The sequence below is a fragment of the Homarus americanus genome, unplaced genomic scaffold (assembly GCF_018991925.1).
Source record: "Homarus americanus isolate GMGI-L3 unplaced genomic scaffold, GMGI_Hamer_2.0 scaffold24523, whole genome shotgun sequence".
Lineage (NCBI taxonomy): Eukaryota > Metazoa > Arthropoda > Malacostraca > Decapoda > Nephropidae > Homarus > Homarus americanus.
In genome coordinates, this window is record NW_024744357.1 from 2,483,182 (window position 1) to 2,500,175 (window position 16,994).

At 44.0% G+C, this 16,994-nt stretch overlaps 1 protein-coding gene across 1 annotated transcript in view; it reads left to right on the top strand.

Moving 5' to 3' along the window:
• The first annotated feature begins 357 nt into the window (after positions 1-357).
• Positions 358-16,994, top strand: part of LOC121877896 — a 41,424-nt gene continuing 24,787 nt past the window's right edge. The window contains exon 1 of the mRNA XM_042383843.1: positions 358-578. Coding sequence (XP_042239777.1) covers positions 524-578 — 55 coding nt within the window. The 5' untranslated portion in view covers positions 358-523. The remainder of the gene's footprint in view (positions 579-16,994) is intronic.

The window sequence follows — 16,994 nt, forward strand, 5'->3', positions numbered from 1 at the left end:
GCCATACTAGTTCGCGGAAGATTATAAACATCGCGTGCGTCATCTTGTCTGGAGTGGATGGACACATTGCCCTCACAGCTGACGGGGACTTGTTACCCGCGCGAGCTAGGAACATGAAGATAATGGACAACGACCCGATTAAAATTGGTGATTTGGCGACTATTTATTTAATGGGATTTTTGTAGAAGAGGTCAATAAAATGCTTATTTTTGTAGCGTTCGGGGATTTACCAAGTGGTGGACATCAGGTGAATTCATACAAGTCGTGTCTATATGTTGATATTGTTAACTTTATGCGTAGCTGGGTGAGAGGTAACCGAGGGTGAGTGAGTGAGGCGCACGCAGTGGGTGAGTGAGGGTGCAGAGGGTGGCGCGCGGCGGGTGACGGTGAGGACGACGGGAGGTAGCTAGCCAGTGTGTGACCGTCCCTCACATTGGGCGGGTTGTTGCTGCCAGCGCTACCAGCACACCACCCTACCCCCCTACACGCTGCACCGACCTACACTAACTCCCTCGTGACCTCCATGGCCTCCCAGCCCCTCGTCCTCCTACTGCTGGCCTCCTCACCGCTGTTCACAGGTAAGGACACCTTTGTCTACAATCACAGAAAACTGAATCGACGGAATATTTTTCGCGGTCTCGCTTCTTCGATCTCCCAACACCCTCCCTCCCCGTCTGGACTAAAGACCTCCACTTGAGGGTGTTATTTTCTCAGAATATCAGTCGATTTGGGGGGACGATGACGCAAAGAGAGAGAGTGTGTGGGTGTGGGGGGATCGTGTGCGCGCTGTCACCTGCGTGTGCTTGACGTAGTGAGGTAAGGAGGTAAGATGAGACGCTCGTGTAGCACTAAGGAGATTACTACAGCCTAGTCGAGGGTTCTTCCCCACACCACTCGAACCTGTGCCTCGTCCGTGATGTACAAACTTCTGGAATTCTCCTGAAACCTCACTTGTTGTTTTATGTCCCATTTTTATGCATCACTTCTATATCTCCAGTTCTTTCACATTCCGTACGTTTTCAGGCCGCTTATTTTAGCGCTTTAAAACATTTAAATAGGGCTAAGTTAGCGGGTGGTTCACGTCGCTTCGGTCTCTCTTACAACTAATCCTGCCTCTCCATCTCCCTCCTCTTCCTCCCTCTCCCCTTCCATCTCTTTGCCTCCCCTCCTCCTTGTGTCTTCACGTTGGGCTATTCTACCCCACTCCAGCACCGACCCTTTTATAATAGTTACATGGAGAGGGCCCGGCCGTGAGGGGAAGAGAGAAATGTAATCCCTGCACCTGAATACAACCGACGGAGGGAAACTGTAGGTGACGTGTTGTATATATTTAGGGAATTTTATAACAAGTTCCAATTGGTTTTCGTCTGGGTTTTTTTCTTAGAGTTATCGGCTGTGTATAGTTCTTTTCAGTTATTTTGAGCGATGTGAGTCTTGCATGTGTTTTAAAATAGATGTCGGATGTGTTTCGGCCATATTGGTGAAGCGTTTGTTGATGCTCAGCTGATGTAAACAAAAACAAAATTTCCCGCGCAAATCTTGGAATTTTGTGGTTTTTTTATTTCAGTTGAGGATTTAATTTCAGGAGTTAATTTGTTAATATATTTTTGTTTTGCCATTTGCTGTCGTAATTGATTTTTTTCTTAAAGTTTATTGATTTATTTTGTATTTCCGCCGGAATTTGTTTTTAAAGATGTTATTTTTACCAACTTCCTGGACAACAACAGTAAAAAAAATAGCGTGTTAGCATACAGCGCGCATTTATTATACTTAGTTTAAATAAGTGCTGGAGTTATATAATTTGTCAACGAGGCACATTATTAAGATAGTTAAAGTTAATGAGACAAGTTATGAAAGTTATCGTTGCTGCCTCGGTAATTGCTCTCTCTCTCTCTCTCTCTCTCTCTATCTCTCTCTATCTCTCTCTCTCTCTCTCTCAGCTGACATATTACAAAGCACAAAGCACCGGATGTCCAAGCGTTAACCCACAAAAATGTCCCAAGTTCTGTGACTTGCTAAACCGCCTCTAATTGGCCCTCAGAAGCAAACCACGTGTTTAGCGTTACCAGTTACAATATATTCATACATAATTGGATAACATTGAGACAGTTTGCTGCATTTGAGTACGAGCGTGTAATAATTGTAAAAACACAGTCAGTCAGTCGGATTCTCACAATATTGTTGTTGTTGACCAGGAAGCTTTTGGCGCCTAGGGTAATTTGCTCTTGCGTAAAATTTGTAAATTAGGTAGTTTTTCATCTCTCTTTGTGCGTATATGTATGTAAGCGTGTTGTGTGTGTGTAAAAATAATAATAATAATAATAATAATAATAATAATAATAATAATTAACGGTTTATTGAAAGCATGGCAGCCGGAAGGCTGAAAATATACAGTTACATAATTGGGGAATGGGTCTCTTGAGTTACAAATAATATACAGGTAACATAAGCGATACAAATATGATATATAATAACTAGGTGGGGAGAAGCTCAAACTACAGGGCATTTCAACATAGTGACAGTGTAAAAAGTAAGATTGACTGGGAGTGAATACACTGGTTGATTACAAGTGTGTGTGTGTGTGTGTGTGTGTGTGTGTGTGTGTGCAGTACAGGAAGCACCAGGTAAGCGAAGGTCCTCATATTTGATAAAGAGTATTCCGGCCCCCTAGAAGCTGCCAAGATCAAAGTGGAATATAATATAACTCTCTCTCTCTCTCTCTCTCTCTCTCTCTCTCCTACCCCCTCTCCTACCCTCTTTCTCTCCTCCTCCCCATCACCTCTTCATTCTCCCACCTCCACCTCCCTCCTTTTCCTCCTATACCTCTCCATCATCCATTATCTCCCTTCTCTCCCTCCCCTCAGCGTTCTATACCCCGGCTCCATAACTCCTGAGCCCAACATGGACCTGAATGGTGTACCTGGTCTTGATGTGAGCAAAAATAGATTAGATTTGGAAGTAAAAGGCTGGGAAGAAACTACTGAAATGTGAGTGAAAGATGATGAAGTGTGTGTATGATTGGTGGTGAAGGATGGTGAAATGTGTGTATGATTGGTGGTGAAGGATGGTGAAGTGTGTGTATGATTGGTGGTGAAGGATGGTGAAGTGTGTGTATGATTGGTGGTGAAGGATGGTGAAGTGTGTGTATGATTGGTGGTGAAGGATGGTGAAGTGTGTGTATGATTGGTGGTGAAAGGATGGTGAAGTGTGTGTATGATTGGTGGTGAAGGATGGTGAAGTGTGTAGATTGGTGGTGAAGGATGGTGAAGTGTGTATGATTGGCGGTGAAGGATGGTGAAGTGTGTGTTGGTGTGGATGGTGAAGGATGGTGTGTGTATGATTGGTGGTGAAGGATGGTGAAGTGGATTGGTGGTGAAGGATGGTGAAGTGTGTGTATGATTGGTGGTGAAGGATGGTGAAGATGATTGGTGGTGAAGGATGGTGAAGTGTGTGTATGATTGGTGGTGAAGGATGGTGAAGTGTGTATGATTGGTGGTTGGTGAAGGATGGTGAAGTGGTGTGTGTATGATTGGTGGTGAAGGATGGTGAAGTGTGTGTATGATTGGTGAAGGATGGTGAAGTGTGTGTATGATGGTGTGAGTGAAGGATGGTGAAGTGTGTGTATGATTGATGGTGAATGTGTGTGTATGATTGGTGGATGGTGAAGTATGATGGTGAAGGATGAAGTGTGTATGATTGGTGGTGAAGGATGGTGAAGTGTGTGTATGATTGGTGGTGAAGTATGATGGTGAAAGTGTGTGTATGATTGGTGGTGTGAAGTGTGTGTATGATTGGTGGTGAAGGATGGTGAAGTGTGTATGATTGGTGGTGAAGGATGGTGAAGTGTGTGTATGATTGGTGGTGAAGGATGGTGAAGTGTGTGTATGATTGGTGGTGAAGGATGGTGAAGTGTGTGTATGATTGGTGGTGAAGGATGGTGAAGTGTGTGTATGATTGGTGGTGAAGGATGGTGAAGTGTGTGTATGATTGGTGGTGAAGGATGGTGAAGTGTGTGTATGATTGGTGGTGAAGGATGGTGAAGTGTGTGTATGATTGGTGGTGAAGGATGGTGAAGTGTGTGTATGATTGGTGAAGGATGGTGGCGGGTATGATTGGTGGTGAAGGATGGTGAAGTGTGTGTATGATTGGTGAAGGATGGTGAAGTGTGTGTATGATTGGTGGTGAAGGATGGTAGAAGTGTGTGTATGATTGGTGGTAGAAGGATGGTGAAGTGTGTGTATGATTGGTGGTGAAGGATGGTGAAGTGTGTGTATGATTGGTGGTGAAGGATGGTGAAGTGTGTATGTAGAAGGATGGTGAAGTGTGTGTATGATTGGTGGTGAAGGATGGTGAAGTGTTGGTGGTGAAGGATGGTGGCGTGTATGATTGGTGGTGAAGGATGGTGAAAGTGTATGATTGGTGGTGAAGAATGGTGAAATGTGTGTATGATTGGTGGTGAAGGATGGTGAAGTGTGTGTATGATTGGTGGTGAAGGATGGTGAAGTGTGTGTATGATTGGTGGTGAAGGATGGTGAAGTGTGTGTATGATTGGTGGTGAAGGATGGTGAAGTGTGTGTATGATTGGTGGTGAAGGATGGTGAAGTGTGTGTATGATTGGTGGTGAGGATGGTGAAGTGTGTGTATGATTGGTGGTGAAGGATGGTGAAGTGTGTGTATGATTGGTGGTGAAGGATGGTGAAGTGTGTGTATGATTGGTGGTGAAGGATGGTAGAGTGTGTATGATTGGTGGTGAAGGATGGTGAAGTGTGTATGATTGGTGAAGGATGGTGAAGTGTGTGTATGATTGGTGGTGAAGGATGGTGAAGTGTGTATGATTGGTGGTGAAGGATGGTGAAGTGTGTGTATGATTGGTGGTGAAGGATGGTGAAGTGTGTGTATGATTGGTGGTGAAGGATGGTGAAGTGTGTGTATGATTGGTGGTGAAGGATGGTGGTGTGTATGATTGGTGGTGAAGGATGGTGAAGTGTGTGTATGATTGGTGGTGAAGTGTGTGTATGATTGGTGGTGAAGGATGGTGAAGTGTGTGTATGATTGGTGGTGAAGGATGGTGAAGTGTGTGTATGATTGGTGGTGAAGGATGGTGAAGTGTGTGTATGATTGGTGGTGAAGGATGGTGAGTGTGTGTATGATTGGTGGTGAAGGATGGTGAAGTGTGTGTATGATTGGTGGTGAAGGATGGTGAAGTGTATGGTGGTGGTGAAGGATGGTGAAGTGTGTGTATGATTGGTGGTGAAGGATGGTGAAGTGTGTATGATTGGTGGTGAAGGATGGTGAAGTGTGTATGATTGGTGGTGAAGGATGGTGAAGTGTGTGTATGATTGGTGGTGAAGGATGGTGGAGTGTGTGTATGATTGGTGGTGAAGGATGGTGAAGTGTGTGTATGATTGGTGGTGAAGGATGAAGTGTGTGTATGATTGGTGGTGAAGGATGGTGATGTGTGTATGATTGGTGGTGAAGGATGGTGAAATGTGTGTATGATTGGTGGTGAAGGATGGTGAATGTATGATTGGTGAAGGATGGTGAAGTGTGTGTATGATTGGTGGTGAAGGATGGTGAAGTGTGTGTATGATTGGTGGTGAAGGATGGTGAAGTGTGTATGATTGGTGGTGAAGGATGGTGAAGTGTGTGATGATTGGTGGTGAAGGATGGTGAAGTGTGTATGATTGGTGGTGAAGGATGGTGAAGTGTGTATGATTGGTGGTGAAGGATGGTGAAGTGTGTGTATGATTGGTGGTGAAGGATGGTGAAGTGTGTGTATGATTGGTGGTGAAGGATGGTGAAGTGTGTGTATGATTGGTGGTGAAGGATGGTGAAGTGTGTGTATGATTGGTGGTGAAGGATGGTGAAGTGTGTATGATTGGTGGTGAAATACGACAATACGAGTGAAACATAAGGAAATAAATGCGTGACATAATATAACACAAGAGTGAAACCAGGAAAAAATAGTTCAAGGATACATATAAAAAAATCACATCACGGCGAGATACATACACTCTCTTACCTCACGGGGGGGGGTGGATATACACAACACGATGTTTTGGTTATTCACGTCAGGTCCAGCACCAGAGGAGGGAATATATATACAGTATATCCCTTTGTGTATTTTTCTGCAGGCGACCCTAAGAACCCAGGGGAGCAGAATCTACTTGTGTGTGTGTGTATGGCCACCCATTGTAGGCGGCCATGCCTGGGGAAGGAGGTCAGTGGCCTGTGTAGGATCCCTCCATTGTTCTTGATAATTTTATCAAGGGCGATCTTGAAGCCCAGTACTGTTCTTGGTTCCACAGGTTGTGCTGGTAGGCCGTTCCGTAGGTCTACTGCCCTCTGTGTGAAGAAATATTTCCTTATATTCGTTCTGCGTGATAACTTGGTCAGCTTGTAGTTATGTCCCCTCGTGTTGGTGGTGCGTGACACCATACAGAAATGGCCCGGGTTGTTAAACCTAATTAGTCCCAGTTTACTTGGGTAATCTAGATAACATAGTTCCGGAATCGCCTTAGTCGCTGTGTGTTGAACCTTTTTCTAGGGATGTTAGGTCTTTCTGTACACAGTTGAAGTAGCATTCCCCTGTCTTCCTAACTCCCAAATTCGATTTATTTCCTCTGCTGCCTCCACTTGCTCCCCCGCCTTCAGTGAATGATCTATCACGACGCCAAGACCTTTCTCCTTATCGACAGTATCCAGGAAACTGTTATTAACAGAATAGTTGTGATCAGGGTTGGTGTAGCCTACGTGTTGGGTCTTGCATTTCGTCATGTTAAAGAGTTTATCAGTCTCGGGACCATTTGAGCAGCTCATTCAGGTCTTTCTGCATTGTTGCCACATCGTCTTGTTACCTTCCGAAATATCTTTGTGTCGCCCACAAACTTGACAATGTGGCTTGATATATTTTCATCTATGTCGTTTATGTAGATCACAAACGGGGTGGGTCCAAGGATGGAGCCTTGTGGTACTCCACTGAGAACCTTTTCCATTCAGGATTTACTCCATTTATTACCACACTTCGTTGCCTGTCTTTGTGTTAGTTGTTATTCCACATAAAAACCTTGCCTGTGATGCCATGTGCCTGGACGTTAGAGGCTAGTCGTGTATGTATGACTTTGTCAAAAGTCTAGGAGTAATCCATGTACAATACGTACACTGGTGAGCCTTGGTCCACGTAGTCTGTTACCGTCTCAAGGAACGTGAGTAAGTTTGCCAGACTGAATTTTCTTTCCATGATACTGTGTTGTGATCCGTTGATAAGACTGTTCAGTCAGGTGTTTGCATACATGTGATGTTAGGCTGATCAGCCTGTAGTTTTCTGATGCACTTCACCTGCCTTTCTTATATACTGGAGTAACATTGGCTAATTTCCAGTCCCTAGGCACTTTATCTTGGTCCAGAACTTTCCTGAATAAGAGTCTGTCTCCTCCTCCAGGTCCTTTATAATGAGGTTGTTTCAGCGTATGTATGTATTCATGTGTTTTGTATGTATGTGAGTGTGGCAGAAACGTCATACCGAGTGATCCAGACCATAAACTGTGGCCTTAATACATATGTATATTTTGTTTCCATAACTATGCTACCAGACTACTGTTACTGGCAGCCCACATAACTCTTCAAGAACTCTTACGTTATGCTTACCGACCCAGAGCCCCATAAAACACTAAAGAGAATATTACATTACCATTCAATGTCTTTTTTCTTTATATAACCCTGATTTGTACCGTAATTTATATATGTACACTCAAAAAACTATCAGTACTTGGGGTGATCAATGAATTCCATAATGAACACTGTGACTCCTGTTCCCTCGGTAAGGTTGTCAAAATCCTTCGTCCATTGTGTCATATTGTTTCATGACAATTTTGTATAGATAGTTTTTTGGTGTGTCTGTACAGTATGGTCGTCCGTCCGTCTAATGGTAAATGCTAAAGGGCAGTTACCATTCAAAAATTTAATAATGGCTTTACGAATCAAAACGAGAGCTGGATCATCTGAAGATTAGCTCTCCCCTTTACCTCATCTGAAGTTTATCCACCCTAATGCTAACCTAACATTACCATAACTTAAGCCTAATAAGTCAAACTTAAGCCGAATAAGTCACCTGGTCCCGATGAGATATTTGCCAGAGTATTAAAGGAATGTAAGGAAGAGCTTAGTATGCCCTTAGCAAAGTTGTTTAACATGTCATTAAAAACAGGTGTAGTACCAGAATCCTGGAGGATAGCGAATGTAATACCGATTTTCAAGAAGGGGATAGATCACTATCCTCTAACTGCAATCAGTCTAACATCAATATGTAGGCAAATTACTGGAAGCAATCATTTCAAACTCTATTCGAAATCACCTGGAAGCACCGATTGATCAATGATTCCCAGCATGGCTTCACAAGCGGACGTTCTTGCCTAACTAATCTATTAACATTCTTTTCATCAGTTTTCGAATCGGTGGACGAGGGCACAATTATGATGTGTATATCTCGACTTTAGCAAAGCCTTCGACAGAGTCCCCACGAAAGACTAATTAGAAAGGTAGAAGCTCATGGCATCAAGGTGACATCCTTAAATGGATTGGGCGTGGTTACAGGACAGGAAACAGCGAGTGAGCAGTAACGGCACTAAGTCCCATTGGAGCAACGTCACAAGTGGAGTTCCCCAGGCTCAGTACTTGGACCATTATTATTTATTATATACATAAACGACATAGATATCGGCATTGACAGCAACATAAGTAAATTTGCTGATGACACTAAAATAGGACGTGTTATCAAATCTGACGAGGACTCCGCAAAACTACAGGAAGATCTAAACAAATTTTTCGAATGGTCTGAAAAATGGCAGATGAAATTCAACGTCGACAAATGTAAAGTACTCAGTATAGGAGATGTAAACAGAAACCAGATACCAGATGAACAACGATGCCATAGAAATCCGACTGCGAAGATTTAGGAGTAATGATAAGTAGGAACCTTAAACAAGTAAACAATGTGTTTTTCTCGTAACAAGGCTAATAAAGTACTTGGGTTCATACAAAGGGTGTAGTTACAAGACTAGCAGGTCATCCTAAAACTGTATCTTGCTCTTGTGAGACCACACCTGGATTACAGTTCAGTTCTGGTCACCGTATTACAGAATGGATATAGAATCCTTGGAAAGAATTCAGAGGAGAATGACAAGACTAATCCGGGCATTAGGAACCTTGAGTATAGAGACAGGTTAAACATCTTAATTTGCTACCTTGAGACGTAGAGCGAGGGGCGACCTGATAGAGGTGTATAAGTGGAAGGCAGGGCTAAACAAAGGGACATTACAAAGGTACTCAAACTATCCAACCGGGAGCGAACTCGTAACAATGGTTTTAAATTAGACAAATTTAGATTTAGGCGTGAAATAGGTAAACACTGGTTTGGAAACAGAGTAGTGGATGAATGGAACAAGTTACCAAATATCATCATTAACTCGAATACGCTGAATTGCTTCAAACATAGGTTGGATGCTCATATGAGCAATAGGGGTTGGGTGTAAACGGGACTGCCCACTATGGGCCAATAGGCCCGCTGCAGTTTCCTCCATTCTTATGTTCTTATAACCTGACATAACCAAATCTAACCAAACACTAACCTAACCTTTTCTAACGCTAACCTGACCTAACCAAACCTAACCTAACCGAACGCTAACCAAACCTAACCTAACCAAACTCGTATCATAACATAATTGTAACCTAGTATATCCAAACCTAACCTAATGTTACCATAACTTGACCTAACCCGCCGAAATCAGACAGAAGAAGTCCCCGGGGAGACAGATTACCACAACACACAGACGGAAACGTTTAATAGAAGTCATATATCAGAATTCTAATGTTCTGTTTGTGGAATCTGAGTTGATGGAAGTTCGTTTGAATGTTGATTAAGTATGAGAATTGGTGGTCTCTCTCTCTCTCTCTCTCTCTCTCTCTCTCTCTCTTTTTTCTGTGTGTTCCTTTCCCAGTAAGCGCCCTAGAGAGAGAAAGGGTTACAGATTGAAAGCTAGAGAAGGAAAGAGCTACAGGGAGAATGAATGACTGAATAAATTAATGAATAAAAAATTAACGGCTGACGCTCAAGATGTTGTAACGAAAGGAAAATCGACCTCAATTTTACGCACGCAAAAAAAAACACACACGCACACATATATACAGTGTCAGTCAGCACCGCCGCCATCACAACCCCCCCACGCCGGTGAGAGTGAGTCACCGTCTGCGTTATGCGGTACAAGTAGTTGGTGTTATTGACCTGGGCCGAGACAGTCACGCTATGAATCACCACTCACAAGTCTCGGGATCACCTGAACATTATTAGTCTTTCTCACCTTCCACCACCTCATGATTGAAGACCCTAACGATACAGGGAGAGGGTTAGGTCCAGCTGTACCCACCACACAGGTATCACCGTGACCAAGCAGGTAAACGATACCCCTGGGTGTAATGCTCACTACCCACTTATTAGTACATATTCCCTTAACCTGTCGCTATCCTCCACTGGGAGTGGGGGGTGTTATAGGAGGTGTTGGTGGTGGGGAAGGTGGTGTTGGTGGTGGAGTGGTTGGTGGTGGTGGGGGAAGTGGTTGGTGGTGGGGGAGTGGTTGGTGGTGAATGAGGTGGTGGTTGTGGTCGTGGTGAACCAGGAGTATGTAACCAGTTGGAACCTAACCAGGAGTGATGATGGAGGCGGGTGAGAGGGAGCAGAGGACTGAGGTGAGGGGAGAGGTGAGGGGGAGGGAGGTGAGGGGGGGGGCGTGGTTGTGGTCGACACGGGTAAATCCCAAACTCAGGATTAAAGGGCCCTCCCCCCCTCCAGGTATCAATAACACCTGGGCACTGATTGGCTTGTACCAGGTGTGAGGAGGGAGGAGTAAGATAATGTTTTGTGTCGTGTCGCACCTGCCATAACACACACACACACACACACACACACACACACACATACACACATACATATACACACACACATACATATACACACACACACACACACACACACACACACACACACACACACACGATCACTTTTATTGATTGAAAAATAATAAGAGAATTACCATAACAAACAACGGTAGATCTAATGTACACTACAACTCTTTCTCACCACACCTGCTGACGGAATAGGGGAGAGGGGTGCAGAGAGGGAGATGGGGAGGGGATGGTGACAGTGTGCTATACGAGTCAAAAAAAACCTGAGAAACAATTATACCAAGTCTTGTTATGTCTAATAGCCAGTCAGTGTCCTTGATCAAAAAGTACCCCGAGATATTACCTGGCAACATAAACCAACAAGTACAAACAAACACAAACAAACAAACAAACGTAAATAAACGAAGTAAACACTGAGAACCCCCCTCTCTCCCCCATAGTGAGGTGGGGGGAGAGAGGTACAATATGAGTCGGTGTGCTTCCCTCTGTCTGTCCGTGTGTGTGTGTGTGTGTCACGTAGTATGTATGTCTAAATGTCAGGTGAGTGTCCGTCTTTCCGTCTCTCTGTCCAGGTGAAACTGTCAATAAACACACCTTTACCTGAGTCATCTCTCATATATGGCTTCATAATTGATTAATTTCATTATTAATGTGTTACCGCCACTAGACCATCGTTTGGTTGGGTTAGGTCAGGTCATTTAAGGTGAGGTCAGGTCAGGTCATTTTAAGGTGAGAGGGCCATTTCGGGGAGGGTGGGGAGGTGAGGTTACTTCAGGTCACGTCATTTTGGTGAGGGGCCATTTCGGGGGGTGGGTGTGAGCATTATGGAGCCAGGCTACCCGTCGAGTTGTCGCTCTGGAACACGGACGGACGCGCGGACAGACAGACAGACAGATAGATAGATAGATAGATAGATAGACAGCAAACAGACACACGTACAGACAGACAGACGTACAGACCGACAGACAGACCTATATGATTCAGGTTTAGGCGCCTGGGAATAAGAGTATTAAGGATGGAATATTAAATTACTGTCACTTTTAATTAACCATTGTCTGTCTGTTAGTGTGTTCCCCTCACACCACCACCACCACCGCTTTTTCCTCCACCCAAACGACTAATCTTACACCGAATCCAACCACCCTGGCCTCACACACCTCAGAGAAAGTTCGGCTCAGTGGTCCAGCGACGTGATACAACACTCACCCTCGCCCCTCCTCCCTCCTTCTTCCCTCCCTCCTTCTTCCTCTCCCTCTCCCTCCCTCCTCCTTCCCCTCTCTCGGAATTGTAGAAAGCACATAAATGTTCTTTGCTCTCGTTTGTTACTGTTATAGTGAACAGAATAACTAATACAAGGCAGGGGTGGGGATGGAGGCATATAACGTCAGCGTGTGATGTCATGTGTAATGCTGCACAGGGGTGTGTAAGTAGTGTCATATGTGGAGAACAAATTAATATACAGGACATATATAACCTCCTCCCACCTCCACCTCTAAACCCCTCCTCCCTCCACCCTCTGAACCCCTCCTCCACCCTCTGAACCCCTCCCTCCCTCCACCCTCTAAACCCCTCCCTCCCTCCACCTCAACCCCCTCCCTCCACCCTCTGAACCTCCCTCCTCCACCCCTCTAAACCTCTCCCCTCCACCCTCTGAAACACCCCCTCCCTCCACCCTCAACCCCCCTCCCCTAGTGTTGGCACGTGAGTGTGATAAGTGGGCAGGGTCCGCCTGAGTTCTGTACTTTATTACTGCATTGCTCTCTCTCTCTCTCTCTCTAAATCAAGAAACTCTCAAAGGTGTAATGACCTACCTTGACCCCATCCAATGACCTACTCTGACCCTCCATCTAAACAACCTCATATGAACCCGGCCAGTGACCCCAGGCTGCGTGTGTGAGAAAGTTAGACACAAGAGAGACCAGAAGGCACTAGTGGGAGGTGGTCAGTGGGTCACCTTATCCACTGACCTTATGCTTGTGTCCTGTGAGACTGATCGTACTGGGAAAGCATTTTATTTGTTTATTCATTCAATTTAACATTTACGTATTTATTCCTTCATTTATTATCTCTGTCTTTATTCAATTATTATCTATGTATTTATTCGTTTATCATTTACGTGTTTATTCGTTAATTTATTATGGTTTTGTTTATCTATTTATTATTTTGGTATTTATTGGTTTATCTTGTACGTAATTATTGTTTACTATTTATTTTCGCATGTATTCGTTATCCGTTTATCACTTACACCTTTATTAATTTATTTCTTCATTACTTTTTTAATTTAATTCGTAAAAGAAAAGTTCATGGGGACGTCCCTTAGAAATGAACTCTGCTATGTAATGTGTATTGAAGCAAAGATTCCTCACTAATTAAGGCTCGCATAAAAAATATGATGGGGAAATTTGGTTAGATTGAGTTAGAATTTATAACAGGAGGTTTTAAAAAGTTTGGTTTAATTATACTTTAAGGAATGATTACTGTGTCATTATTATTATTAGTGGTGGTGGTACTAGTAGTAGTAAGTAATTAGAAGCCATCAAGGGTCGCTTTCATCCCAACACTAGTGAATAGCCATTATTAATCTCAGCAGAAAGGTCACGGATTGCACTACCACCTAGACTGGGAGGAATGGGATTGACTAATCCAGAGGAGCTTGCTGCCACCGGACACCAGAACTCTGTCAAGCTCACGGCAGCCCTCACTGAGCACACAGTAGCTCATAATGCAGAGGTGAGGTGGATACCAACGAATCAAACAAGATTCGACGGTCCATTACGACAGAACGGCAGCACACCCAAAGTGATAAACTTCAACAACTGATGCAATAACTGTCAGTGAACTTGGAAAATAAAGTAGTTATGCCGCAGAAGGTGGGCGCCTCGAACTGGTTAACAACGTTACCGATAAGGGCAAAAGTATCCCGAATAAACCAGAATTCACAGATGCCATTGCCCTCTCAATGCGTGTGTGGCTCATCTTATAACATTGACCACGCCGGGTGTGTAAGAGAGGCTTCGTGTGCATGAGGCATGACGAAGTAAAGTTAACAACAATAGCTGAAGGAAATCTGCCACGACTTCACGGCGTAAGTGACCCTTCCATTGGACGGTGAAAATCAAACACATCCATGAAGCCCGTGTGGACGTCAGTGCTCGAGGATTCTGGACACTGGGACAGCGAGACATAAGGATTTTCGATCCCCTGGCCGCATGTCACCCGCACCTAGCTCTGGATGCTGCACACAGGAGGACCGAGAATGACTCCTCTGGTGTTCATAACCTCTGGTGGGATGGGACCAAGTGCAAGATGCTTCTATGCAAGACTGGCCGAGGTGTTACCCGAACGGAAGCAACAGTCCAGAAGTTACGTTACAGCCTGGTTGAGATGTCAACTGTCCTCTTTGCTTAGGTCTGCAATGCTTTGCCTCAGGGGAACTAGCTCTTCGGCCCCAAAGCCGACAACGGGCGCATATACTGACTATGAGGCTACAGTCACTGAATGCCGCATAGATCTGCGGCTCAACTAACTCAACACAGATAGGGTAACTAGTTTTTATAAGGATATTTAATTTTAAGGAAAAAAATGGAAGGTGCGGCTATTCGGGAGGCCCTTTAAAAAAAAAAAGTAGTAGTAGATGGAATAGGTGCAGGAAAAATTACATTTATTAGTGTATATCAAACTATAGTATACAAGGTATTTAATATACACGACACAGATCATATCCACATTCCCCGCACGTCCCCACAAGAGTTCGGCAATAACTCACGAACCCTTGAGAAGATATCTTTACGTCGTAAGCAAGTGAGTCCATTAAAATCGTTCTCAAATCACGTTTTACGAGAAAGAAATAACCTACGAACCTCTGTGTGTCCATTTTGTTCGGTCTGTTAAGCGAGGCAGTTACGTTCTCACATCAGCAGGCTGCAGACAAAAATTATTTATGAACCTTCGAGAATCCTGATCTCTGTAACCCCTCAATTAATGTGTGTGTGTGTGTGTTTAAAGATTTACTTAACAAAACAGTTTTTCACGACGATTTAATGAATTTCTATATTTAGAGGAATTCCCTCATACCTAACACATATACTCGTATATAATGTACACCTGCTAACACCCTATTGTCCACAAGCTTACCTGTCAACACCAACTCACCCACACACCTGCCAACTCTCTCACCCCACCTGCCAACGCCCAACTCTCTCACCCACACACCTGTCAACACCCATCTCACACACACCTGCAACACAACTCTCTCTGCCACACCTGTCAACACCCAACTCTCACCCACACACCTGTCAACACCCAACTCTCACCACACACACCTGTCAACACCAACTCTCCACCTCAGCCTCTCTCACCCACACCTGCCAACACCCAACTCTACACACACCTGCCAACCTCTGCCCACACACCCAACACCCAACTCACTCACCCCATACCTGCCAACACCCAACTCGCTCACCCCCACACCTGTCCAACAACTCTCTCCCCTGCAACAACTCTCTCACCCACACCTCTCTCACCCCTGTCAACACAACTCTCACCCACCTGTCAACACAACTCTCTCACCCACACACCTGTCAACACAACTCTCACCCACACCTGTCCACCTATCTCACCCACACACCTGTCAACACCCAACTCACCCACACACCTGTCAACACCCAACTCTCTCACCCACACACTGTCAACACCCAACTCCCTCTACACCCCAACACACACCTGTCAACACCAACTCTCCCACACACACCTGTCAACACCCAACTCTCTCACCCACCTGTCAAACTCTCTCCACCACTGTCAACACCCAACTCTCTCACACACCTGTCAACACCAACTCTCTCACTCACACACCTGTCAACATCCAACTCTCTCACTCCACACCTCAACCCACCTACCTTAGTGGTGGAAAAATCTATATGAAAGCAGAAAGACGCCGAGATGTATTCTGGACACACACACACACACACACACACATATATACACACATCATACATATACATACACCACACATACATACATACATACACAGCTGTTCATTTCTATGTATATTATAATTATCTACAGGATCGTTATGGCCAAACAATAATCACATAGAAGTTATCACTATGAGGCAATTATCCCAATTTAGTGTAACATACTTCTACATAACCTGAGGGAAGGTGAAGGAGAGAGACGTGTACTGTAGGTGGGAGGGAAGGAAGGAAGGAGGTAGGCAGGTAGTAGGCAGCTGTCAAACAGGGAGGTACTACCGCCTGGGAAGATATTGGAAGCATAATGTTTTTGTCTAATGGTAGACCCTGCTGCCATATGGCATCACGAAAACTGTGACCAAGTCCCAGGTTGCTGATCTGACTTTCTGCCTCATTTACACAATTGTCAGGTCTCAATTGTTTCTCTTACAAGACAACACAACATACATATATCATTTCTCTCTATTAATATTTATATTTTTTGTTTTGTATTTATTCATGGCTCTTTATTATTACAGGGAGTATTATTATTATTTATAATTTTTATAAACTTTTATTATTACTGTATTTGTATTTTTCTTTATTATAATTATTTTATTTTTTTAATTATTGTTATTTATTTTTATTATTATTATTTTCTTTTATTATTATAATTGTATTTATTAAATATATATATTAATTTTATTACTATTATTATTACCATTATCATCATAATTATTATTATCATTGTTATTGTTATTATTATTTTATTATACTATATTTTCCCCCAGGCTGATGTGGGTCATTAAAATGACCCGTGCGGAAGTGGATAATGCCCTAAAAAAAAGGGAGGGAGGGAATGAGGAGGGAGGAAGTAGAGGAGGTAGGGAGGAATGAGGTAGATAGAGAAGGAGGTAGGGAGAGAAGGAGGAGAGGGGAAGGAATGGGTAGAGAGGGAGGGAAGGAATGAGTAGAGAGGGAGGGAGGAGGGAGTAGAGGAGAGGTGGGAGGGGAGGGAATGAGGAGAGAGGGAGGGAATGAGGTAGAAGGAGGTAGGGAGGGAATGGGAGGTAGAGAAGGAGGCAG